This window comes from Choristoneura fumiferana, chromosome 20 (assembly GCF_025370935.1).
Source record: "Choristoneura fumiferana chromosome 20, NRCan_CFum_1, whole genome shotgun sequence".
NCBI classification, from domain to species: Eukaryota; Metazoa; Arthropoda; class Insecta; order Lepidoptera; family Tortricidae; genus Choristoneura; species Choristoneura fumiferana.
This window is the reverse complement of record NC_133491.1, coordinates 8,612,554-8,637,840: the sequence shown is the minus strand read 5'-3', so window position 1 is coordinate 8,637,840 and position 25,287 is coordinate 8,612,554. Positions and strand designations below refer to the sequence as shown.

General features: G+C 36.5%; 3 protein-coding genes across 3 annotated transcripts in view; 2 read left to right on the top strand and 1 right to left on the bottom strand.

Moving 5' to 3' along the window:
• Positions 1-17,658, top strand: part of LOC141439305 (ecdysone 20-monooxygenase-like) — a 38,152-nt gene extending 20,494 nt beyond the window's left edge. The window contains exons 4-9 of the mRNA XM_074103570.1: positions 3,127-3,317; positions 9,263-9,458; positions 11,374-11,536; positions 12,210-12,443; positions 13,436-13,633; positions 14,356-17,658. Coding sequence (XP_073959671.1) covers positions 3,127-3,317; positions 9,263-9,458; positions 11,374-11,536; positions 12,210-12,443; positions 13,436-13,633; positions 14,356-14,460 — 1,087 coding nt within the window. The 3' untranslated portion in view covers positions 14,461-17,658. The remainder of the gene's footprint in view (positions 1-3,126; positions 3,318-9,262; positions 9,459-11,373; positions 11,537-12,209; positions 12,444-13,435; positions 13,634-14,355) is intronic.
• A 789-nt stretch (positions 17,659-18,447) lies between these two features.
• On the top strand, positions 18,448-19,838 carry Gip (hydroxypyruvate isomerase-like protein Gip). The gene is made up of 4 exons (XM_074103572.1): positions 18,448-18,958; positions 19,032-19,316; positions 19,402-19,532; positions 19,610-19,838. The coding sequence occupies exons 1-4, from the start codon at positions 18,769-18,771 to the stop codon at positions 19,784-19,786; spliced, it is 783 nt and encodes a 260-aa protein (XP_073959673.1). The 5' UTR covers positions 18,448-18,768; the 3' UTR covers positions 19,787-19,838.
• On the bottom strand, positions 19,777-23,665 carry aurB (aurora kinase B). Its single transcript, XM_074103571.1, has 6 exons — positions 23,432-23,665; positions 23,075-23,266; positions 22,366-22,522; positions 21,611-21,747; positions 20,812-21,043; positions 19,777-19,993 (listed from the first exon to the last, which is right to left on the bottom strand). The coding sequence occupies exons 1-6, from the start codon at positions 23,500-23,502 to the stop codon at positions 19,901-19,903; spliced, it is 882 nt and encodes a 293-aa protein (XP_073959672.1). The 5' UTR covers positions 23,503-23,665; the 3' UTR covers positions 19,777-19,900.
• Between the last annotated feature and the right edge of the window lie 1,622 nt (positions 23,666-25,287).

The window sequence follows — 25,287 nt, the reverse complement described above, 5'->3', positions numbered from 1 at the left end:
TTTACAAAAACAACATAACTAACATTTTTGGCCGATTTGAGTTATTGGTATCAGTGTTCGTCTAAGAAGGAGCTACAAGTAGTGCAAATGATATTGTCCAAAAAGACCCCATTTCTCTAAAATTGTTACCTGTTTACAAAAACTAGTTACATAGGGTGACGGCACCAATCATAGACATGTTAAGCACCGTAGTACCCAGTAATGGACAGCAAGGATTCAATGCCTTATAGCTCACTATTAATGAACTTTACTAGTTATGACCATCAGTTATCTGCATGTAAGTGTTATTAATTTTAGAAAAAGTAGCATCCGTTTCTTAATATTGGGTTACCGGAAAAAATATTCCATTATTGTTTCCTGTCCATGACTGGTGTAAGTAACGTAAAAAAGTAATGTGAGTATTCAAAAAGTCACGTAATGAAGTAAAATAAGCTTGTATTCCTTAGAATGAGAAGACAAATCCTTGACAACTTTGTTTTATTTTCGTACAAAAAGAACATAACTAACAAAATTTTACAATAACTGCATAAGTGACGAACCTATTTTACTAATTTTTTTTTTCAAAAAATATTGGTCTTTGAAATGTGTAATGGTATATTTCTGAACTATTGGCCACTTACTAAAATCACCTATAAAATGTTTATCTCTAATAACTAGTATGTAAAAGATATTTAGTTTCTTTTCGTTTCCTGTAAAATCATATCTCGTATAGTTATGTTGTTTTCGTAATCATCCCTTCAACTGACTATCACATTTTTTTTGCTTCGTGAACTTGGCTAACTCACTGCTGTGTGTCTCGATCACTAGTCATTCTTGGTTGGGTCGTTAAATTCATAACGAATCAGCTTTTATTGCTATATATGTTTTAATAGCTACCAACTTGATCGTTATTTTTTATTGTACTTAATGTGTGTTTTGACCATTTCCGCAATGGGTGAAGGCCATATTTAGGTAAGTACACAGGTACTTACATAATAAATAATATGTAGGCATAGGTTGTGGTACCTGCGTGGTAAACTAACAAATGTTTAAGCAAGCACTTATTTAAAGTAATTGCATAAACTTGACTAGTACTAGAGCTATCCATAATAATGCAGAAAAATATCAACTGACTGACTATTAAGAGGACTGTTAGGTATGGCTTATTCTATTCTTAACTGTTTTTTAACTTGATGGTCTGCACCGTCTATTTTTCTTCCATCACAATGATAAACTATGACCCGAATATAATATAGCTTTCTTTATTAAGTATGAGGCTGAGCCGATATAATTTTTCTACTTACATCAATAACAGCTCTAAAACATATTGAGAGATTTATATACATGTAACTTGTTAGACGATGATGATGTTGGTAGTCTGTGTATATACCTGTGTTTTCTGTACTGTTTGCTATGTGTTGGTGTGGTAATAAAGAGTTATTGTATTGTATACCTACGTTAGGCGGTGAATCGATGTTTTGTATGTCCTTATTTATGCAAGTGTGGTACATTCAAGGCTTAATCATAGGGCCGACACTCAAAAAGATATTTGGTAAAACGTGGCTAGCACTCGAATAGCAAGGAAAACGTTTTTATTAACCGTCAATGTCTAGACCAGAGGCGTCGTACAAGAACATTCCAGAGCCCCCCAAACTTCATAAAGCATATGCAATAACCCTCCTTCTGGCAATCGGGTAAAAATCATTGCATCTGCTTATAAGGTGTCAATGGTCATATTGCGCCTAATGACAACGAAATTTATACTAACGATTCGACGAGAGAACATTACTGCTGAAACGTGGGATTAATTATAGTGAGGCAAGTATACGACATTTTTTTTAAATAAATGAAAGTTTCATTGTAGTCTTGTTGTGGTCATGAAACTCGATAGGGCTAAAAACGCCGCGGTTAGATGCAATTAATGCCATTATACACATACCTGCTATCTGGTCTGAAATTTGATGAAAAAGTTCTGATGGAAGATCGAGGAATCTTGTTAGCTATAATGAATTTTGAAATAGTTGAAACTGGCCTTTCTTTAGAAGGTAATGGCAGCTTTTGGATGAAGGTGGATCACCTTGGCGAATCCCAAAAATATCTTTGTCGTTATCATGGTTCCAGAAAGTGTTATGAAGGTGTCAATCATTTAATAGGCAGTTCGCCCACTTTGGGAAGCATAGTTCTAGCTAGACGTTATGAATGCTTTGTACCACCGGTCACGTATCTATTTATCTGCTAAAGGACAACGTTACCTACGCGAGGCTAGTTTTTACCAACTTCGCAGACAACTTCCTGCCTGACTCTATATTTAGATTCAGACAGTTAGACAAGTTGCTAAAATGTACGGGCACTTAGATAGCATTAGTATCTACTCACAGGATAATTGCTTGTCTGGAAAAAGAGACTGCTTGCTAGCAATAAATTAAACAATCATACCTACACGCAAGAAATTGTACAAGTACCTAACTAAGTGGTGGTTTACCGTGTTGCGGAAATTATAACTTCGATCAGTAAATGACCAAGCGACCGCTCTTTCTGTTCTACTTGCGTTTGCACCGGATAAATATAGGAGCGATTTTAACTTTTTTTGCAGCAGCGGTCCGATCCCATTACGTTACAAAGTTGCAAACTAGAATCGAGCACGACCGTGTTTTGATTAGTTCCAAGCCAATAAATACAAAATTATTCTGTAAAATTGTGATGAAAAATCGTTGTTACCTACCTATTAATAAAATCAAAATCATACAGACTATTCATTTACATTCAAGAAAACGGTTGATGGACACGCCTCGTGCTGTTCATTAAATTGATTAAGTGGATAAGTTTACGTTTCAGTGGGTATAACTTGTAAGAAGACTTACATTTTGAAACACTGTCGGTATCGTACCTTTGAGTAAATGTTTGAAGCTTTTGGAAGTCAAATATTTCTTTCTTCAAGGCTAACAACGAACCACCTGGCATTCGAACTTATTTGACAGGGATTAAGATCACTTGTTTTCTTTTCGAAATTTTTACAATACACAAGTAGTAACAACCAAGTTAGCGATAGTCGAAAGCGACTCCAATTTACTTCACAACTCTGAAACTTTTTTATGGAACTTCGCAACGAAAGCCAATCTCAGTAATAAGGTGTTTATCCGTTTCCAGACAAGGCGAGAAGTGGTTCCACCTGCGAAGGCACCTAACCGCGGAGCTCACAAGCCCTCAGACCATGCAGGGGTTCCTGCCCGAGCTGAATTGCATCTGCGACGACTTCTTGCACCTACTGCAGGCCTGTCGCCACCCAGACGGCACCGTCAACGCGTTCGAACAGCTCACCAATCGGATGGGGTTGGAATGTAAGTTCGGTTTGATGGCGAAGTGTACAAACTACATACGTTTATCAACGAGGATAATTTACATGAATCTAAAATATCCATGAATGAAAATTAATGTAGCTCACTTGTTACTGACAAATAAATCTCGCATCTCAACTTTTACCCACTTCCCATTGTCCGATTGACTTGAAATTTGATACATGTATTGTATATATGTATGTATATCGAGCATCGAAGATAATTGATAAAGCAACAACCAAGCACTATCAATAGAAAGGGTGTAAGTAAGTAAGAAGAATGTTTTTTTACAAATCTTATTTCACGAGTACCTACTTTGATTTCAATCGAAACACCGAAATTGTATTACTTTCCAAATTAGACGATCTAATTTAGAAGCTTGTGAATATAAATAACATTATTAGGACTTGCCGCTGCGATAACCTACGAGACGAGACATAGGTAATATAGTAAAACGGAGCAATCACATCAAATGATTTTGCTTGCTAACGACTTCAACTAGATAGAAACGATATCAGAAATAACTTATCGAGAATGATTGGTCTCAATAAGTAGATATGAAGAGTAAAAGAAAGTCTAAAAAAATAATAGTAGTTTACTTGTTTTATACCATGTAAAATATCTAGTAGTAACCCACAACAAGCTTCGTCAATACTGGGACAGGACTATAATGGTGATTTTCCACCGGCGAGGTGAGACGAGAATTGAAATACGTATCTATTCTCGCGCGCCCGCCGCCATACAAATTTCAATTCTCGTCTCGCCTCGCCGGTGGAAAATCACCATAATACAGGATAATACCTAATATCAGCAACAGGTCTCGTCAATAAATTAAACTCATGTTATAAACTATCATAAGCCACCCCACCTGTATCGTATCAGGCTCAAATGCCCTCATAATACCAGCAGCATTAGATACCCCGCTGAATGGCAATGGAGACGAGGCTGTATTGCCTAACGTTTCTGACGCTCGCGATCGCAATCAAGTGACAGTTATTGTATGCAAAATCTGTCATTTGATTGCGATCGCGAGCGCCAGAAACGCTAGGCAATACGGTCTCTGTTGTACTCGTAGTCTAAACTAGAGAAGGTACAAGGCATAACTCTTAATTTATGGAATTCAGACTTGCGAAATAAGATAGGTATTATACACCGCTTAAAAGATTTAAGGCTGGTTCTCCGGATGCTACACGAGTATCTACATAGGTACATAATACACTCATTAAAAGTGCTTAGAGATATTTTTTATCCCTATACTCCATTTATTTTAACATTTGAAACTTAACGGTAAAATTTGCATGCTTTTTAGGGTTCCGGAGCAAAAATGGCAAAAACGGAACCCTTATAGTTTTGCCATGTCTGTCTGTCTGTCTGTCTGTCCGTCCGTCCGCGGCTTTGCTCAGGGACTATCAATGCTAGAAAGCTGTAATTTTGCATGAATATGTATGTAAACTATGCCGACAAAACGGTACAATAAAAATTAAAAAAAATTTTTTTAGTGTACCTCCCATAGACGTAAAGTGGGGGTGTTTTTTTTTCTCATCCAACCTTGTAGTGTGGGGTATCGTTGGATAGGTCTTTTAAAATCATTAGGGTGTTTTAGTCCATTTGTGTTCAAATATCGAGAAACGTGTGTTACAATTTGACCGTAATTCAAACCTTAAATTAAACGGAGTATAGACAATTTAAAACATTTCAATATAGGCGTATGTATTAGGTACTAATGAGTCAAAACATCAGATTTGTCTAGTCTCGAGGGATAATGAGTATCTCAAGATATTTTTCATCTCTCCTGTTCGGAAAGTTTAATTTTCATGGGTTCATCTCTAGGGTGGAAAGTTTTTTTTTTTATTTTTCGATTTGCCACGGAGTCGAAAATAATTGAGTCACGTCAATGACCATTTTTTTTCACGTTTCAGCATGGCTATCTATTAACGTCATGACCAAGGAGCTTATATACACTGGAGGTTGAACGCCAAACATCCGTTTGAAATAAGAAATTTGATCTTTATTACGTCACGAACATATTCCATCTCTTTCTTTAGTTAGGTTAAGAAAGAAATGGAAGTCATTCGTGAAATATGAAAGAAAGAGATGGAATATATAAATAAGTAATAAAGGTCAAACTTATTTGTTCGGCGTTCAACCTCCAGTTGTGTATATAAGCTCCTTGGTCGTGACCAACTCGATTTTCTTTTATAGTCGGCCGTGGCAAGTGGCCGAAAAGATACCGTTGGAGGTTGGATATACTTAAGTAAATTCAATTTATTATTATTTTCATTTTTTTTGTAGTATTTTACTTTGCTTACAGTCGAAATGAAAAGTAGAGTGTCTAACTCGGGTGAAATTACCCATTTACCCTCAAACGAATATCATCCTCAAACGAAATATCTCGGATCAAATGGGTCACTTTCCACCCTTGGTTATCAATCTACTATTTAATCAGTAAATAGGATAACTCGCATCTGAAATAGAGTTTAGCTCGACATGTTTTTTTAATGTGTGTACATGACAGAGATAAGCCGATTTAAAGACCGACCTATTTATGGCCTCTTGGAAAGAGGGTCCTTTAAATATTTTAGTGTGATTTAGGATCAATTTAGATAATGACTAATTTTAGTCTTGACCGAGTTCCCTTATCGGTAGCTCATTTGTTAATACGAGCTTTTAATTATGGTCTGCAATGTAAGTAAGTTAGCTAAGAAATTCTATCAGTCGAAATTTCGTCTTCAAAACATAACTTAGGTACCTTATTTTTTTCGTAATGGCTTCGGAACCCTATTTTGTGCGTGTACAACACGCTCTTGGCCGGTTTGTTTAAAAGACTTATCCGACGATACTCCACAATAAAGGTATGCATTGCGACGAGAAAACTGTTTTTTTTCTGAATTTTATTTTCCCACTTAATCGCCGTGGTTAATATTATATCTTCATCCCAGCCTATATACCTACGTCCCACTGTTGGGCACAGGCCTCCTCTCAGAACAAGAGGGCTTATATCTACTGGTGCAAAAATTACAGCTTTCTAGTACTATATAGCAGTCTACTAAGCTAAACCGATCACGGACGGACGGACTCGGCGAAACTATAACGGTTCTATGTAGGAGTACAAAATTTTAAAAAGAAGTAGGTAGATAGGTACGGCGAGGAGCAGGTCAGTTGAAAGATGCAAAGAATGAACCGATTTAGATGAAATTCGGTACACAGATAGTTTTATCCTGAAAAATTGCATACAAACGGACGGTGTCGCGGGAAACAATCCTACTAATATTATAAATGTGAAAGTTTGTGAGTGAGTATGTTTGTTACTTCTTCACGCTGAAAGGGCTGGACGGATTTGGATGAAATTAGGCAAAAAGTTAGTTTATAACCTAGAATAGAACAGAATACTTTTTATCCCGATATTACCATGGGATAGAGATAAAATCTCTAAATAGCAACCGCTGGGCTTAGAGGCATGAAATTTGGCGTGTACCTAGATAGGTAGACGTCTGGAATAACACATAGGCTATTTTTTTATCCCGATGTTCCCACGGGATAGGGAAAAAATCTCGAACTAATAACCGTTGGGCTTAGAGTCATGAAATTTGGTATGTAGATAGCTGGACATCTGGAATAAAACATAGCCTACTTTTTATTCCGATATTCCCACGGGATAGGGATACAATCTCAAAACAACAACCGCTGGGCTGAGTCATGAAATTTGACCATGATTGTTTTTAATGTAACAACGATTTAATTTTCGGGAATTCCCACGGGAATTTTAAAAAATCCCGGAATTTCAATTCAGCTGCTTGGGCCTAATGATTTACGAGTGCGAAGCCGCGGGAAAACATTAGTATTACATAAATGTGTGCGACAATCTTTAGACCTAATGGCCCTCGTAAGCGAGCACCCATTATTTTATGATGGGAATATGACGTTACAGATAAGGACCGTGAAGTAGGTCAGATAGCACAGGAATGGCATTAGCCTGCACCCGCATATAGAAGAGCATAGAATTTCTACTGCACTTAATGCAACTAGACTTAAGTTACGAGTTTGGCATGCGCATATACATTCATTCATTCTTGTGCAAAATGTTCTTTACGTGTTGCTATGTTGACGATTTTTTTGTTCATAGTAAAAATAGTACATTACTGCAGAGGCCGGGAAAGAAAGGCTTGCAGGCCGAGTATGTTAGATAGGTATACGAGGCTGGCATGTTCTTTCACGCCGAGGCTTGCATAGTGATTTTCTCAAACATGCACTAAAAGAAAAAAAAAACTAGAAATCAATGTTTTATTCGTAAGACAGCTAAAATTGTACCAGACTCAAATTATAACTGCCATCTATATAAGTGCTTATTTCATTCTAAAATGTTTTTTTAAAACGTTAAAATAATTCCAATAAAATCAAATTGCTATAAAACATGTACATATAACGGACTGCAAAAATAAAAAATAACGTTTCTAAACGAAACTTTTGAAATGACAATGGAACTTACTTATCAAAAAAAAAGACATCGACACTTGTCAATTTTCCCGCCAAAACTTTTTTTAAATTGTGTTTGCTGTTCGGCTTTTAGGGCCATTATACACGAACTGCAGCCCATTTAATCAGCAACATTAATACTTTATTATGTAAATTAAATTGTAATTTTACGTAAAACGCGTCGGTTATATTTATATATTTACATATATAATGTTCATAGTGTTGTGAATTTATTCAGTAACTAATAAATGAATCATAGAAATTCAGATTATTAATTTCAAGTCGTGTATAATGGCCTTTATCGTTGATATTTGACGTTTTGCATTGAAACAAAAGACTGTTGTCTTGCAGGCCTAGGCCTGCAACAGTATACTTTGAAGCCTGTTTTATGGAACACAACATAAACATTACATAGCATGTTTGAGAAAAATATCTTTATTACCAGACAGCAAGGAGTGGTACTTATTGTTAATTTAGGTTTTGATTGTTAGGTTACTTAGGTCGTGTGTCAGTATTTTTCTAGGGTAGATAGGTGAAAGTCTAAACAACAACCGAGGCAGGATTGAAAACATGCCTAATAATAATATTTTAAGCCTAAACGAGGGCAGACTAGACTTGGGAACGTTCACACATTAAGTGACCCTAAGAGATACACAATTTTAAACTCCTCCCCAAAGTTGACCCGTGAGGGGTATTATACCCGTGCGAACAAGATCCCTCTCCGTCCTTTTACTTTTCTATGTACTTAATTAATTCATAACAATGGTATTAAAATAATTTCTGCAAACAGAAAATTACAAGAAAATAAAATGGCTCGTATCAAATCTTGCCGACCAAGAAAGAAGTGAGTTAAGTGCGACTTTTTAGGGTTCCGTAGCCAAATTGGCGATGGCTAAAGTTTCGCTATGTTTGTCTGTCTGTCTGTCCGTCCGCGTGCTCAGAGAAGAAAGCTGTAATTTTAAATGGATATTTATATATGTAACAACTACTTATGCCGTCAAAATGGTAGCAAAAAATATTTTTGTTAGGGTTTCTTCACTAGACGTAAAGTTGGGGCGATTTTATTTTTCTCGTCTAAGCCTAGGTATAGTGTGAGGTATCGTTGGATAGGTCTTTTAAAATCATTGGGGTTGTGAAGACGATTTTTCGATTCAACTTTAAAGAGAAAATTTTCAGTAAAATCGAGCGCCCCCCCTCTAAAAGCTTAAAGTAGGTTTGAAAATTAAAAAAAACCACGATGGTAGTAAGTAAAATATCTCAAACTTACAAGGAAAACTATAACGGCTAAGTTTGCTTGAGAATTATTAGTAGTTTAAGAGTAAATAGCAGCCCAAAGTATAAAACATACCTACACTTAGAAGGTTCCTAACAAAATTCATAGAAAAATTACTTACTTACCTACTTTATTTTATCGTAATGGCTGTGGAACCCTATCTTGGAAATCTCACATATAACTATTTTTATTATTATTACAGCCGTTTGTGCCTTGATGTTGGGTACACGACTAGGTTTCCTGGAGCGCTGGATGTCAGGCCGTGCGTCCACGCTGGCCTCCGCCGTGAAGACACACTTCAGAGCCCAAAGAGACTCCTACTACGGAGCCCCACTGTGGAAGTTCGCTCCGACGAGACTGTATAGAACGTTCGTCCGAAGCGAGGAGACTATCCACACGTGAGTTTTATAAATAAATAAATATCACTGGATATTTCACAATAATTGACCTAGTCCCAAAGTAAGCTTAGCAAAGCTTGTGTTATGGGTATTAAGCAACGGATAAATATAATTATATAGATATAGATATATACTTAAATACATATTAAACACCCAAGACCCGAGAACAAACATTCGTATTTTTCATACAAATATCTGCCCCGACACGGGAATCGAACCCGGGACCTCAAGCTTCGTAGTCAGGTTCTCTAACCACTAGGCCATCTGGTCGTCGAGTATAGTAGGGGAGACGGTTATGCTGAATCGGTAGTTAGTAAAGCATAGGTAATGGGGACCTATTGGATTGTGAAGATTAGGTACAAGAACGAAGAAAACGTTAAGTAGGTATGCCCTTTTAGTGGGGAGGGGGGAGCGTTTGCAAATTTTCAAAAATGTAAAAAATAATAGTTAGGTACATGGAAATGCTCTAATCGCGCATCAGATATTCATAGAGTACCTACCTATACGCCCTACGTCTATCTGATAAGATAACCGAGAAACATTTATCTAACGGTTTGGTTGGTGGGGTTGGTCGTTAAGAGGGGTCGAAAAAAATGTAGGAAAGTGACCTTGAAACTAACGGTTCAGATTGATGTCCTAGTCGTCCTAAATAAAAATCTGACAATTATATGAAGGGAATTCGTTGACCTGACAACTCGAAAAAAAAATTTGCTTCCTTTTTTTAAATCACTATATGTAATAAAAAATATAAATATCTATAGAAATGACTTTACAAAGAAAATGTTAAATGTTCTTCATATTCCTCGTCACTGCAGGGCTACTACGAAACTCGAAACTCGAAGTTCGTGTCGTACCGTCCCTCTCGCTCTCGTATTAAACAGTATAAGTGTCAGAAGGACCCCATGACACGAACTTCGAGTTTCGAGTTTCGTAGTAGCCCTGCAGGTCATCAATTACATGGCGTCAAAAATACACCATACCACACTAAAAAATTTCATGGCAATCGATTCGGTAATTAAAGCGTGAAAGCAGAACTAAACTCTAAACTCATTTCCGCATTTATAATTTCCAAGTTGGTATATTGTAAAAGTTAGGTAATTCCGTAATTATTAAAAAAAAAAATGTGTTGCATGCATTGGTACAGTGCGTGTTATGATGAGTTACTTGGAGAGATATTCAATAATGGTTTTCTTTTGTTGAAATGAGCAAGTGTGATTTTAACTGTCGTCCCACATCGTCTGGCTGGTGGAAAACCGCCTTTATAGGGTATAGTAGGGTAGCCCACGATGCTAAATCGGGATTTACTCGCGTCATAGAGACCTATTGGGTTGCGAAGCAGTGAGAGAATAATATATAGAGAAAGAGTGAGAGAGGAATAGCAAAGCGGAGAGGGGAATAAAGGCATCACGTATCGCACGCATTAAACTTTATCGATGAATTTTTGTTACTTCGGTTTGTGGAAATCGTCAGATTATATATTTTTCGTAATCCTTGAATTCAAAACAAAATAAAAAATAGCCACGCTCGAGAATGTCTAGATGACGTTTTTTTTACAACTTTGTAGCCCTCCCCTTTTTTTACGTCGCTCTCAAATTGTCAGATTAGTGGAATATACACGTTTTAGCATGTAACTAACTCACCCTACCTTAATCTGACGCGCTCGAGAATTTCCGATGATCATTTTTTTTTTACTAATCTGATCCTTTATCCTTGGCGGGCGGCCATATTATACCTAAGGCTAAGGGGCTCATATTTGGTGGAAGTACTTAAGCGGGTACAAGGTATCCTCCTGTATACTCATCTGCCGCGTTTTAGTAAATCCCGAAATCCCCGCTTGGGCTCCCCTACTATTATTTAATCGATGTGTAACTCAAATAAAATAGGGTCAACTAACAAAATCGTTCTGTTACTGCAGGATAGTGTCCGAATTGATGGAGGAAGCGAAGGTGCGTTCGCGTTCGTCGGCGCAAGATAACGGCATGCAGGAGATATTTCTGAAGATCCTGTCCAACCCTGAGCTCGACATGCGGGACAAGAAGGCCGCTGTCATCGACTTTATCACTGCAGGCATTGAGACGGTGAGGCATTAACACCACTTTGATAGACAACGGCAGGCAAAGCACTACAGGGGATCGATTTTTGAAACCACATCATTCAAAAATATCATTGAAAGTAGTAAAGGACAAGAAGGTCGCTGTCATCGACTTTATCGCGGCAAGCATTGAAACGGTGAGACCGGTAGATAGACGAGGGCATGCAAAGCACTACAGGGGGCCGATTTTTGAAACCACATCAATCGAAAATACCATAGGAAGTAGGTAGTGTAAAATTGTAATGAAAATCAAATACGAGTACCTAGTGTAATTATTTAGTAGAAAATTACAACGCTACTTAAGCTGGTTAGCTTTAAAATGATTTGTGCTCTAGTAAAGTAAAATCTTCGCCTAAGACCAAGGAAATCAGTCGTCAATAGCCACGAACATAAAAGTTCAAAAATAATAGCTTGTGCAACTAGTGCAGAAAACGCGCCACTTTACCAGAGGTGTTTATATCCACTGTTGGTATTTAATATCCTCGCAATCGAAACGAAAAGGAGAGTATACAACTTGTTCATAAAACTCATTCTACCCTCGACTTTACTATCAATGTGTGGCGGCTCTTGAAGCCTACCTACGCTATCATCTCAAGTTTCTTCTTGACATCCTTGCTTACCCCCTTGCTTTGCATTACAGTAATTTTTTTCCTTAACAGTTGGCGAACAGTCTAGTCTTCCTGCTGTATCTACTCAGCAGTCGTCCAGAATGGCAACGGAAGATCCGCTCCGAACTGGCTTCGCGCGGCGAGCTTCACGCTGAGCAGTTGTCGGCCGCACCTTCCATAAAGGCTGCTATAAACGAGGCCTTCAGACTGCTGCCCATTACTCCGTTCCTAGCCAGACTCTTGGACGCGCCGTTAACGATTGATGATTATGAAATTCCCGCTGGGGTAAGTTGAACAAAGCCCTAATGAAGAACTAGGTAAAGCAGTATAGCGACGATGAAGAACCAACATCGCTCAACTGATAAATCAATAAATCAAAATGCCACTTAGGAGGTTTGGCTAGGTTGTGCTATGGTCCTCAATTGCTCAAAGATCTATCAGTTAGGAGGTATTGGTACCTCATCGTCGATATTGAAACAACGCTCTTAATCAACGTGTTTTGTTTTGAATGCAGCTGTCAGACTTTTGCTAAATGGGTATAAAAGAACGGGAAAGACGGGTTGCACGGTTTTAGCAGAGAAGCAAGATACTTTAGTTCATCCTTAATCAACTTAAGAACAAGTTTCTTATCTGCCGCAACTGAGTGCAATATGTCATGCACATAATCTATTATCGCGAATGAACATGTTCGTTGCGTTGCGAACAGTTACTCATACAGATGAGGGTATAGTATATTTAAAGAGCAACGGCTAACCATGCTTCTTTGTTCGTTAAATACAGAGCATTGTTCGCGACTACTAACTGGAATATTCTACTTAACAAGTAACTGTTAAAAAATGCAATAAAATTTCAATTGATTTATTGTTCAAAGTTTCCTTTTTTCTCCGTCGTTGATTGCTGTTTTTATCGACATGGAGAGGACTGAGTGCTTGAGTTATTCAAAATATTTAACGTATAGGTAACTGTTAAGTTCCATAATGAGAGCAAACAAATAGACTGTAACAGACGTAACGTCCAATGCCAATGCATCTGGCAAGACATACCTATCACCGCTCATTATTTATCACTATATAAGATCAATTTTACTATGTAAAGCAAAATAAACTCACCATCATCATATCAGCCGCAAAACGTCCACTGTTGGACAAAGGCGTCTCGCAAAAAATAAACTATTTAATTTCATTCTACCATTTTGTTTTTTCCAGTTTTATGAATGCCGTTTAATTACCGCGTGGCTTTTTTCTATATAATCTAACCTAACGTCCATTTTTGTCTAGACCTTCGTGCTAGCCCACACGGGAGCGGCCTGCCGGCGCGAGGAGAACTTCTGGCGTGCGCGGGAGTATCTACCGGAGCGATGGTTGGACGTGCGCGAGCCGCACGCAGCGTCCCTGGTGGCGCCCTTTGGCCGCGGCCGTAGGATGTGCCCCGGGAAGAGATTCGTCGAACTTGAACTGAACTTGCTTCTCGCCAAGGTACCTATTTTCATTTACATGTAGTTTGCCTCACTGCTGACCAAAAGCCTCACTCTTCTCTCGTCTCTACTAAGAACATACCCTTATCACTGGGTCATTGTTGCACATAGATGTCATTTACATCATACTTAATGCTCGAAAATTAAAAACTAGTATGATTTCATAAGATGTTGCAAATATAGACGAAAGACGTTCTTCAGAGAATACGTCAACGAGTACACAATTGACATATTCGCTCTTTGAAATATGCCGCATCGCGTCAAAATTCAAAATTCAAATTCAAATTCAAATTCAAATTCAAAATTCAAATGATTTATTCAGTAAATAGGCCGCAATGGGCACTTTTACACGTCATTTTTTTAAACTACCAGCGCTTTCGGAAAGACCATCATTGCCAAGAAGAATGCGCCGCAAGAAACTTGGCAGAAAGTCATTTTTTCATAAAAATATAATTACAAATTAAATACTTATAAACTAAATTATATAATTAAAGGAAAAAAAATACAAAAAATAATAATAAAAGAAATACAGAAATACACATCGTGTATCAGTCTGAACTGAACTGACCTTGATAACTCCTTGACCAAAGTTATTTTCGCATATTAGTAAGGATAACGTGTCACCTGACGAAGCCGAACAAAATTGATGATCTTTAAATTAGTCATTACGTTATTAGTATAATAGTATAAAATTAATGAAAACTTTTTCATATTTTTCCACAGATCATACAGAATTGGCGGGTGGAGTTTGACGGTCAACTGGACGTCCAATTCGACTTCTTGCTGTCCCCCAAATCACCAGTATCTCTGCGACTGGTAGAGTGGTAGACCATTAACTAGTCGTTTACTAACAACCCGACCCAATGATAGTCATTTCAACGACAGTCCACACGTCGTGGGATGCCAATGTAAGAATTTATTAAATGTAGGTACCTACTTTTAGCTCTAAGACAATGTGGTCCTGCGGGCTGCTAAATATATAGGTACTTACCCCCTTATTTTTAAACGCTTGAAAATCTTATGTTAACTTAGCGGTCCCTAACCGGTCAAAATTGCTTGACAAGCAAAAGTTAACTTACCATGCTTGTGAAACTATTTTGAATGTTTAGTTAGGAGGACGAAGATTGACAAGCCAACTGTGTAATTTTTACTTTTACTTTTTTTTTGCAATAGTTTCATTGTACCTACTATATCAGTGATTGAAAAAAATGAAGTGCGGATGGTTGTTTGAAAAGCATGCTTGGTGTTCCGCCAAACCTCATCAAGCGTGTTTATCAAGCAATTTTGACCATAAGGCAGCGTTTCGACCAGAGATGTGCAGGATGTGTTGTGAGGAATGTGTTCATGAATCATGACAAACACATTCCTCACACACCTCTGGTGAAAACGTAGCCTTAACATGCATCTTACTTAATATTAGATTTGTAATTATTTTACGAATAAGGGGGTTAGTCTCTTGTTGTATGATTGAAACTCGTTGCCATGACAGTTTGTGTAGGAGATAAGAGTGATGAGATGAATATTTATGGTTAAAAATGTTATACCTGTGCCCTATTTCATGAAGCTACCAGTTACAATTTACAAGCGGTAGTCTCTGTTTAACTGTGCATTGAAAAGAGACTACCGCTTGTAAATTGTAACTTGTAGCTTCGTGAAATGGGCCTCTGCTGTCAAAATCTATACTTGTAATATAACCATGCTCAAAACATTCCTGCTTAATGATTCCTATACTTTTTTTAATGTATCATGAATACGTATTACATCGTTCTAGATTTAGTTTGTAGCGATAATATGGTGTTAAAGCATTTTATGGCTGTGTTAATTTCAAAATGGTGTAATTGGGGGAATCTACTTTTGAAGCACTCTTTTTGTACTAATTTTTATCTAAAGCTTCGGGTCCACTGCATCGAAATCGGAGCGTACGCGCCGTACGGAGCGAACGGATTTGTTGTTTTGTATAAATTTATATGGCGCAAAAATGCCGATCCAGTGCACGCAGTACTATAGAAAGCCCATACATATACAAAGCAACAAATCCGTCCGCTCCGTACGCACCGATTTCGATGCAGCTGTGGACGCGCAGCTTAAAGTAAGGGGGCAATTTTTAACGATATGAAATTTGATATCGTGTACGCTAATTTAACCGAGTAGTTTATCCAATAAAAGCGCTAATATATACCTACAGTTAACAAATCAAATGTTGCTAACTATCTTATCTTTATCTAGGTACCTACATATTATGAAAAAATCTTTTGTCAATTAACTATTCCCGATTAACATACTTACTTCGAAATGCAAAATTCCTACGGGACTTTAGCAAAGTTTCGGGAGCTTAGTATTAAATAAACAAGAGAAATAATTATGCCTAATAATGGGAGTGCTTTATGAGTCGATTATTCCATTTATCGTAAAAATAAAACATTATGAACCGCACTACCTCTTGTTAAATAAGACTGCGTACTTTCAACACATGCATTTTTAAAGCATTTATAATTTGTAATTTGAAATATGGATTACTATTAATTGTTAAGATTAACTATAACAGAATAAATCACTACTACAATGTTTATGTGACGATCTCGAGAAAACGATCAGCACAGACAAAAACGTACCAAGAATTAAAAGCTATTGCCAACTGTTTTACTAAAGATTATTTATAACATTGATTAAATTACTTTTTTTTACATACTATTTCATTGTAAAACGGAAATACGTTAATACAATACGTTATTTCCTTTGAAGGTTCTATGTAGGTATTTGTTATGTTATAATGTTGAAAAGTCGATTGTAAATTGACAATGCGATTAGCTAGACATAAATAATTTTGTTCTTTATAAGTCATCACAATTAAATATATGATACGCTATCGTTGCTGAATGAAATTATATTTAAAATTCAATTATAATTACATTTTTATTTTATGATTAGATCATTTGACCCATTGTTTTAATAATGTTGAGCTAAGGCACAACTTTATTCAATTAAATGTTTGTCGGTAGACTGAGAGGGCGAATTTTTTTTTGGGTAGTATTATCTTGCACCATCCATTTTAAAATAGACTTAGGATTATTATAAATACGCCAAGTAATTTGTTACTTTTATACGAAATCAAAAATTGTAATATGTGTGTATTTTTTAAACAGCATTATAAATATGTGCCTAATAAAAGATTATGCGAAAAAGGTATAAGTTATTTATGATGTAGCATTAGACCACATTTAAACCGAAACCTTGCTTCAAACCACAGCTTCAAACAATTCCTGCTCTAAGAGATGTTATCATATCAACATGCAGTTTTGATAGCATCCGCTAAGAATGGCATAAAAAATAATAGGTGTCATTTTTTTTAACTACATACCAGAGGATCATTAATATACCTAATCATTTACAGATTCCGACCTACCTACATAGTCAACGGCCGTTATGAAGTAAACCCTGACACATTGCAAAACTATGATGTTTCTGAATATTAACAATATGAATCATAACAACCTTATCGCAACAATATCAATCATTGACAAAAATGCAATGCTTACTTGTTGCGTCCGACTGAGTGGCAAGTATAGCATTTTTTATCAATGGTTGATATTAACAATAACAATAATCAGGAACTTCATAGTTGTGCAATGTGTCAGGATTGACTTCTTAGCGGCCGCGCACTAACTATACCTAAATAGATTAAGAATTATAGGTACCATCAGCCAAATAATTGGTCTATCAATTTTTAAACAAGTTCCTATCAAATGAATATGTCGCTAAAGCCGAACTTATAAGTTGACAGACACGTCTATTGGCATTATTGTTTTATGGCATGCAAACGATTATTAATTTTAGGGTGGTAGACTGTGGTCAGACAAATATGTGTATTTGTCTGATGATACACTAGCGGTTGTTGCCCACTATCTTTACCTTGGACAAATTATCCAGTTAGGCAGGTCCAACATTGACAAAGAGCCCGGAGAATCCAACTCGGACATCTTCTCATCCAAAATCCTGTAGTACAGCTGAGTTCATACACTTGTGAGCCGTTAACATTAGAGTCGTGGATTCATTAGAGCAGATAGTTTTGATCAAATTTTTATAAACTCTCGCATTTTTTGTCTCACTCGAGATTTTGTACTATTATTCTGTGTATCGAATATGTGTAAATAAATGTATCTCTCTCTCTCTCTCTCTCTCATTAGTATCTACAGTCTTCAGGCCACTACAACTGTGTGTACTGTGAGTGATAAGATAACATATGGCTAAGACGTAGTCTGTGGTCTCTGACAACTAACGGTTACAGAGAAAGGTTCGCGAGTGGCAACCACGAACCCGGAGGTGAGGCGTTGACGAGATCACGAGAGTTGTGGGACACCAGTGGATGCGAGTTGTTCGTGTCATTTTGACATTCTAAAAGGGGGGAAGGGGGGCTTTGTTTAACAGTAAACGTCTTCCGGTCGATGATGAATAGATACTGGCAGACTAGATGATAACATAGACAATAGTACATTACTGTAGAGGCCGGCAACCCCACGTTCCGGCCGAGGCTGCTTTTCTCAAACATGACATGAAATTAAAATAAAAAAACAAGAAATCAAAAGATGGTCGCATTGCCGCATGCCGGCCGAGGGCGGGAAATTTGTATGAAATCTCTTTGCAGGCCGCTAGAGTGACCGCGCGAGCTGCAGCGCCTGGAGCGCGATACTTCCCGGCCTATTATTTGTAACACAACGTCAATATTTCATGTCATGTTTGAGAAAATGAATTTAACGTCTCTGTTACATAAATACATGCGCAAACTACTGCGAGCACGTCGCACAATGCTCGAGAAATTTACCGGCATCTGTAACAGCAGTCTGTGTGTACAGTGCATCAAGTAGTCAACAAATATCAGCTGTCACTGATGTCAAGCGTTATCGCAAACAAGTCCACAATATCGGTGGCACAAAGCCTAGGCTTGACAAAATCACGTTCAAACAATTTGCACAAACAAATACAATAGATAAAAATAAGTGATAGTAAATTGTGGCCTCAAACCATAAAGTGGTTTGATAAGTGAGACACTTGCGATAATAATCATTTATAAACACAGACGTCCGAGATTGAGGTTATTTGACATTGTTCAATGTAATTTGTTACATTAAACTTTTAATCATGAAGTTCTGTTCAAATCTTTCGTTTATGTTCACTGAAGGCGCGACCATTTTGGAAAGGTATGCTTTGGCAAAAGATGCAGGCTTCAAAGCTGTTGAAACTGGATTTCCATTCGGTCATACATTGGAAGAAGTGAAAAAGGCCAAAGAAAATGCTGGAGTTGAACAAGTTTTGATAAATATTAAAACAGGTAGGTTACACTAATTAACTTGGGTACTGTTACTCCTAAAATAGGCAACTGTCTGATAAATTTCTGTTTATAGGAGATTTAAGCAAAGGTGAGTTAGGAGTGACTGCGGTACCGGGCAAAGAAGATGAGTTCAAAGAAAATCTCAAAGTTACAATTGACTATGCAAAGGCTCTTGGAGCAAAGAAAATTCATATCATGGCAGGGAAACTGGATACAGTTAAGACTGAAAACTGGGAAATATATGAGAACAATTTAAAGTATGCAGCAGGGTTATTGAAGCAAGATAATTTATTAGGTGTAATTGAACCAATAAATCAGCATTCTGTGCCGAAATACGTTTTGAGTGACTACGGAAAAGGTGGGTTGGTCTATTGTTTTTGATGTTTTTTTGACAATTTCAAATTTTAATTTACTTATTTACAGATTATGTTTTCTTATTTTAGCTGTGGATATAATCAAACGCATTGACAGCCCTCACATAAAATTGCAATTGGACATATTTCATCTTCAACATATTTGTGGGGATCTGACACACAACATTACAAACTTAATGCCTTATGTTGGTCATGTACAGGTATTTATTTCGTTCCATATTATGTAAATATTGTAATTACCATAGTGTTCTGATGTTTTCTGTTTATCTTATTACAGATAGCACAAGTGCCAAACCGTAATGAACCTGACACTGCCGGTGAGGTGAATTATCCTTATATCTTGCAGCATTTAGAAAAATGTGGCTACAATGATTGGGTCGGATTGGAGTATAAGCCAGCTGCTGCCAACAAAACAGGCCTTAAATGGATTCAAAATTACGGCTATAGTCTGTGATTTCATTTATTTATAAATTTGTTAAAATATATTTTAACAATGTTATTACAAATTATTTTATTACACTAAATGAATATTATAGTCAAAATAAACAGTTATACTAACATGTAAATACTATGACGACGCCTCACTCCTAAACTGCTGCACCCAGGGATGTTTTTTCACTGCATTTAAAGACAACCTGTCTTTGTTTGAATGCCGTAATAACTGAAACAAAATAAATTACATTATTCATCCATTTTATTAACAGCAGTTAGAAAATAGGTCTAGTTGTGTTAAGTGCAGGACTTAATTTTAAGATAGCATCATACAAAGATCGCATAGCTTGGCGTAGGTCTGTACAGTCACCTGCATTAATTAATATCTGTCACAGCGGACTGCGCAAAAATATCTAACACATCCTACAGGTCCTAGAAATAGAGTTGTATCAGATATTGGTGCTAGTGACTTTACTTACCTAGGCTAATTTATCATTGGATAAATTAGCCACATTGGAGGATTTTATTAAAGCTCCATTAATTAAAAGGTAAAGCATCCATTAATTAAAGGAAGCAGTTGCCATAGCCGAAATCATTCATAATGGATGGTAACAAATTGTATTTTTTTCAAGTTTATTATGATGGCTTTAGAGAAGTTTTTTGTACTATTCAGATGTATTGAACTATTTAAACAAGTTCAACTAATATTAATCTTTTACACTAAAATTACTGGACTGATTTAGATGAAATGTGATGTGTAGATAGCTGAAATAAAGGACCTTTGGAATGGCAAATTTTTCCTGATATTTCTATAAGATTCATGTAAAATTTGAAAATCATAACCACTAAGTAAAAAGTTTTCGAAACTTCCATAGGAATTTAATAAGATTGCAGAATTTTAATTTGCCTGTTGGACCTAATGGTTTTACGTGAGCGAAGATACTGGTAATGGCTAGTCTAGTATTTTATAAAAAATAGGGTTAGCAAAATTATTTCAAATGATAAGTTGCTTCAAAAGAATACAGAATCCAATAACAAAAGACATACCTTTGATATGAGGTCTTTTGCTCCTTCCGGTACATGATCAGGATATTTAATATCCAGTGAGAGGATTCTTGCATATGTTTGGTCCTGTGTCTGGCTTTCGAAAGGGGGTTTACCCACAAGAAACTCGTACAACAAGACACCAATGCACCAGTGGTCTACAGATACATCATATATTTCCCTCTTGATCATTTCAGGGGGTAAGTAGTCAAGTGTCCCGCACATTGTTTTACGTCTGTAGAAACAATATTATATTAAAAAGGTATTCTACAATGCAACAATTCGAATAGTTCATATCAGAGAACAGTGTGTATTTTATTAAATCCCTTTTTTTATTGTTACTATTGTTGGCACATGCTGTGGGAGAAAAAGTAATTTTAAAGGCATTTTTGAGGCAGAAGTTAACATGAAGAGGCCTTTGGTACCATACAATATAAAAGTGACAGGGGGCAGCTATGGAGAGCTATGCCCTAATACATGATCAAGGACATGCTAGCGGATAGACTTCCAGTGCTTCGAAAGGAAGCAACATGGAGTGGACTATGAAGTTGAGATACTCTGGACAGGATTACCAGGCTATGGTGTGAGATGATAAGCACCTGCTATGTATTACTATTATTTATAATAATGCATGCACAGCATATAGCTGATGCATGCATATCATAGTTCACCTTGTGTAATTTTTTTAAAAGTACTTATCTAGATTTTCTATATAAAAATCGACTAAAGATGCACTGATCACTGTTTCCAGCAAATTGTAAAGTAAAATTGAGAAAAATAGTAACTAAAGGAAGCTGCTTACCTTTGTGAGGGAGCATGCACAGACCAGCCAAAATCAGCCAGCTTAAGGTCTCCATTGAAGGAAACCAGAATGTTCTCCGGCTTTATATCCCTGTGTATTACATGGTTCATATGACAGTAGTCTACTGCATCTGCCACCTGCAAGAATCATCATCATCAAAATATTATTTATTTATTTATTTGGGAAACAAACAGCATATGAATATAGACACAGTTGAATATAAATATAACTTACTTATTATTTCACAACAAAAAATATTTACAATTCTCTTAACTATTACATGAGAAAGTAACTCTGTCTGCCTGTTTGTTGCTTCTTCATGTTTATAGAGATAGGATTGTTTTGGGAAATTGTAGGGATAAGATAGTGATAAACTACATATATACATATGCAAGGGATGCATTTACAGGATAAAAACTATCTTATGTCTTTCCTAGGGTCTCAAACTATCTTCATACCAAATTTCATCCTCATCAGTCAGTGGTTTAAGTACGAAGAGATAACAGATATATAAATAGACATACAGCCAGAGTTTGCAGTTAGGAAATAAGAATTTGGATAACAACACATGAAAAAAAAAAGTTAACCAAAATTAATAGTCAGTAAAAAGCTAGTATTAAAATCAACAATATTCATTGGTGATCAAAGGCTCCCGCATGCCCTAAGATGGCTTTTTATGTGTGTGGCCATGTAAAATATATTATTATTGAATGCAATAATTATATCAACTGAAGCATATATCTACTCAATATTACTTGATAAATGTATTTAGCAGCTTTTTCTTCCGTGAAGCGTTTTTTGTATGAATCAGTGAGGTGCTTGTACAGCTCACCGCCCGCAGCAAACTCCACAACCAGGTAGATGCGCCTCTCGTCATGAAACCATGTCATGAGTCGGAGAATATTGGGGTGCCTGCAAGGACGATAATATTTAAAAAACATTATTTGGTTCTTTTCAAGGAATCATATTGGTACAGAAGTAACGCAAAAAAATTTGTTTGAATAAAAATAATAATAATAATGAACAAATATTCATTATTTCACTCGCTTACTCTTATTTTTCCCTCTAATAACAAGCACACACACACATATTATAAACATAAGAGTTAAGGCTTGATTATTGCAGCCCGCAAGGTAAATCAGTAGCAATTATGTGGCCTAAGCAAAAAAAGGTTCCTATGGCTATTTTAGGTATGTGTAGACATAATCAGTGAATGTCTGAAATTTTCAGTTTTTATCTGGTTTGTTTATTATCTAGTGTTGCTTTGAAGAGTGCAGTGTGAATTTGCCTCCAGCTCCAGTTGCATAAGTAAACAGTATTCACGATTAAGCATAGAAATTCACTAATACTATTTGATTTTGATAATACTAGATATTAGATATTGATATACTATGCAATTTTGGGCAATGGGTATTTTAAGAATAAGAATTCTCAACTCAAACAAGCACCAACGAATCCACTTACTTCAGATGCGATTGAATCTCGATTTCACGCAAGATTTGCTTCTCACATTTTGACTTTGTAATTTGTGACTTAAACATAGTTTTTATCGCAACTAAGAAGCCAGTGGTCTTCTCCCTGGCTATATGGACATGTCCAAACTTTCCTTGCCCTAGAGCTGATCCCAACTCAAAGTCTCTCGGTGACCAACAATATCTGAAAAAAAAAAGAGCTATTATAAAACAAACAATATTATTGTAAAGATGCACTGGCTTCACCTTACAATATTATTCATATTATACTTTGTAAACTTTCAAAATACAATGAATATCCTTTTTATATACACCTGTTAAAATTATAGTGCTTGTAAAACAAACTTACGAAGTTCCATAGGCTGGATGGTTAGAAATTTTGTTTTCAAGATCTAGTAATTCAGTTTTAACAGCATCCATTTTAATCCTGTGCCTTTTTGCGTTTTAAATAGCTTTTCAAAGAAAAATAACTAAGAACAGCCAGCTTAGCTTTTCTGTTCCGCTTTGTAGCCGTTATGGTTTTGACGTCTATTCAAATTTAAAAACATTGCTTTGACGTTTGATTGACGTTTTAAAGTCTATGGTCAAAATATTGCCTAAAATATATTTTATTTTCCCGATTTGCCCTTACGTAGTCACGCAGGCAGATGAATCTTGGATGGATGATAAGCAGGGCGGTATATTTCTGATAAAAGTGTTACACTTTATTAAATTAATGGCGCAAATGATAAATATTGTTTTCAAAAAAAATTTAGTCTGATTTGAAATTGACCCATAGTTAATCACCACTGTAAGTGTAGCTTTAATTAAAGCTGGTAACATTTTTAGGGTCTATTATAAACTGAATAAAGCGTTTTTAGGTGTATCTCGAACAGCAGGGCTACTACAAAACTCGAAGTTCGTATCGTACCGTCTCTCTCGCTCTCGTATTAAATAGTATAAGTGTCAGACGGACCGCACGACACGAACTTCGAGTTTCGAGTTTTTAGTAGCCCTGCAGATTAGGTACCAGCGCACGGCACGATACGAATTTTGATTTTCGAATTTCGGAGTAGGCCCTCTAGGACAGAAATGCACTCGACCCGTGATTATTGGCCTTTATGTTTTTTTTTATATAATTTGAAACAGTAGAGCAGGGGTCAACAAGCTTTTGAGTCGGAAGTCACAAATTACAATTTACAATATTTCAAAGTTTTTAAAGAGCCACGAAAAAAATTCTTGCCAACAATAAATGAAGGGTCAATGTCGCGCTTAGCGGCTAGCGGGTCAGCTTGTGGGAGAGAAAGTAAACAATGATATGAAGACTCGATTTATTCAATTAGGCTCTCCTACAGAACGCGGCATGAGATTTCAGGGCGTAGGTTCGTACACGTGGTTGGTTCAGGAATTACATTACAGGCAGGCACTTCCCTTGGCCCGGGTGTTCAGGTGGCGCAGGTGGAGTAGCGGCTGAACGTGCTGGTCGGAAGCCTCTTGAGCAGCCAAAGAACATGCCTAGTCACCTTTTTTTAAATTGAGATTTTAATCTCAAAATGTAGAGCTCACAAATTAAATAATCTATTCTTTAATCTCTATTTTTTAATTTTAAATAAATGGTAACCATAGTAATTGTTCGTGATGACTAACTTTCAAACCACTATAACTCAAAAAGTTGATTAGGTGACTAGACACGTTCTTTCCGTGGACCCTTCAAATAGGCAGTACTTGCATAAATAAAGTTTTTTGATAACAAAAACTAATCTGTTTATTCATAAGAAAAAATTACAATTTATTCATTATAACTATATTTATTATGATATTGGTAAATAATATTGAACTAGAGCCGCAGCTTCACATCTAAAGAGCTGCATGTGACTCGCGAGCTGCAGGTTCCCGACCCCTGCACTAGGGGCAAAGTATGCAGTAGATATGATTCTCAGATACAGTCAACAATATATTTGAATCAGAATTTCTATATTTGCACGCTAGATGGCGCTATATAGGCATCGCTACACGCTACAATAGGCTAAAAGTTACAAGCAAAGAGGTAAAAGTTACAAAATTATTGTAAACTTGCAATATCCATCCAGTCAGTGGTGCAGTTGTCAGCATAGCAGTGCGTCTCATACTTCGATATCTACTGGGTACTTTACTTCAACATTTATCTAAATAAATGGGCTTGCGCATATCTACATATAACTTTTACATCGACTAAAATACAAAGTT

Coding starts and splice junctions, on each gene's coding strand:
- Gip (XM_074103572.1), top strand. CDS start 18,769: ATGAAGTTCTGTTCAAATCTTTCGTTTATGTTCACTGAAGGCGCGACC. Junction 18,959..19,031: donor TTTGATAAATATTAAAACAG/GTAGGTTACACT, acceptor TTCTGTTTATAG/GAGATTTAAGCAAAGGTGAG. Junction 19,317..19,401: donor TTTGAGTGACTACGGAAAAG/GTGGGTTGGTCT, acceptor TTCTTATTTTAG/CTGTGGATATAATCAAACGC.
- aurB (XM_074103571.1), bottom strand. CDS start 23,502: ATGGATGCTGTTAAAACTGAATTACTAGATCTTGAAAACAAAATTTCT. Junction 22,523..23,074: donor GAGATTCAATCGCATCTGAA/GTAAGTGGATTC, acceptor TCGTCCTTGCAG/GCACCCCAATATTCTCCGAC. Junction 19,994..20,811: donor CAAAAGACCTCATATCAAAG/GTATGTCTTTTG, acceptor ATTTTGTTTCAG/TTATTACGGCATTCAAACAA.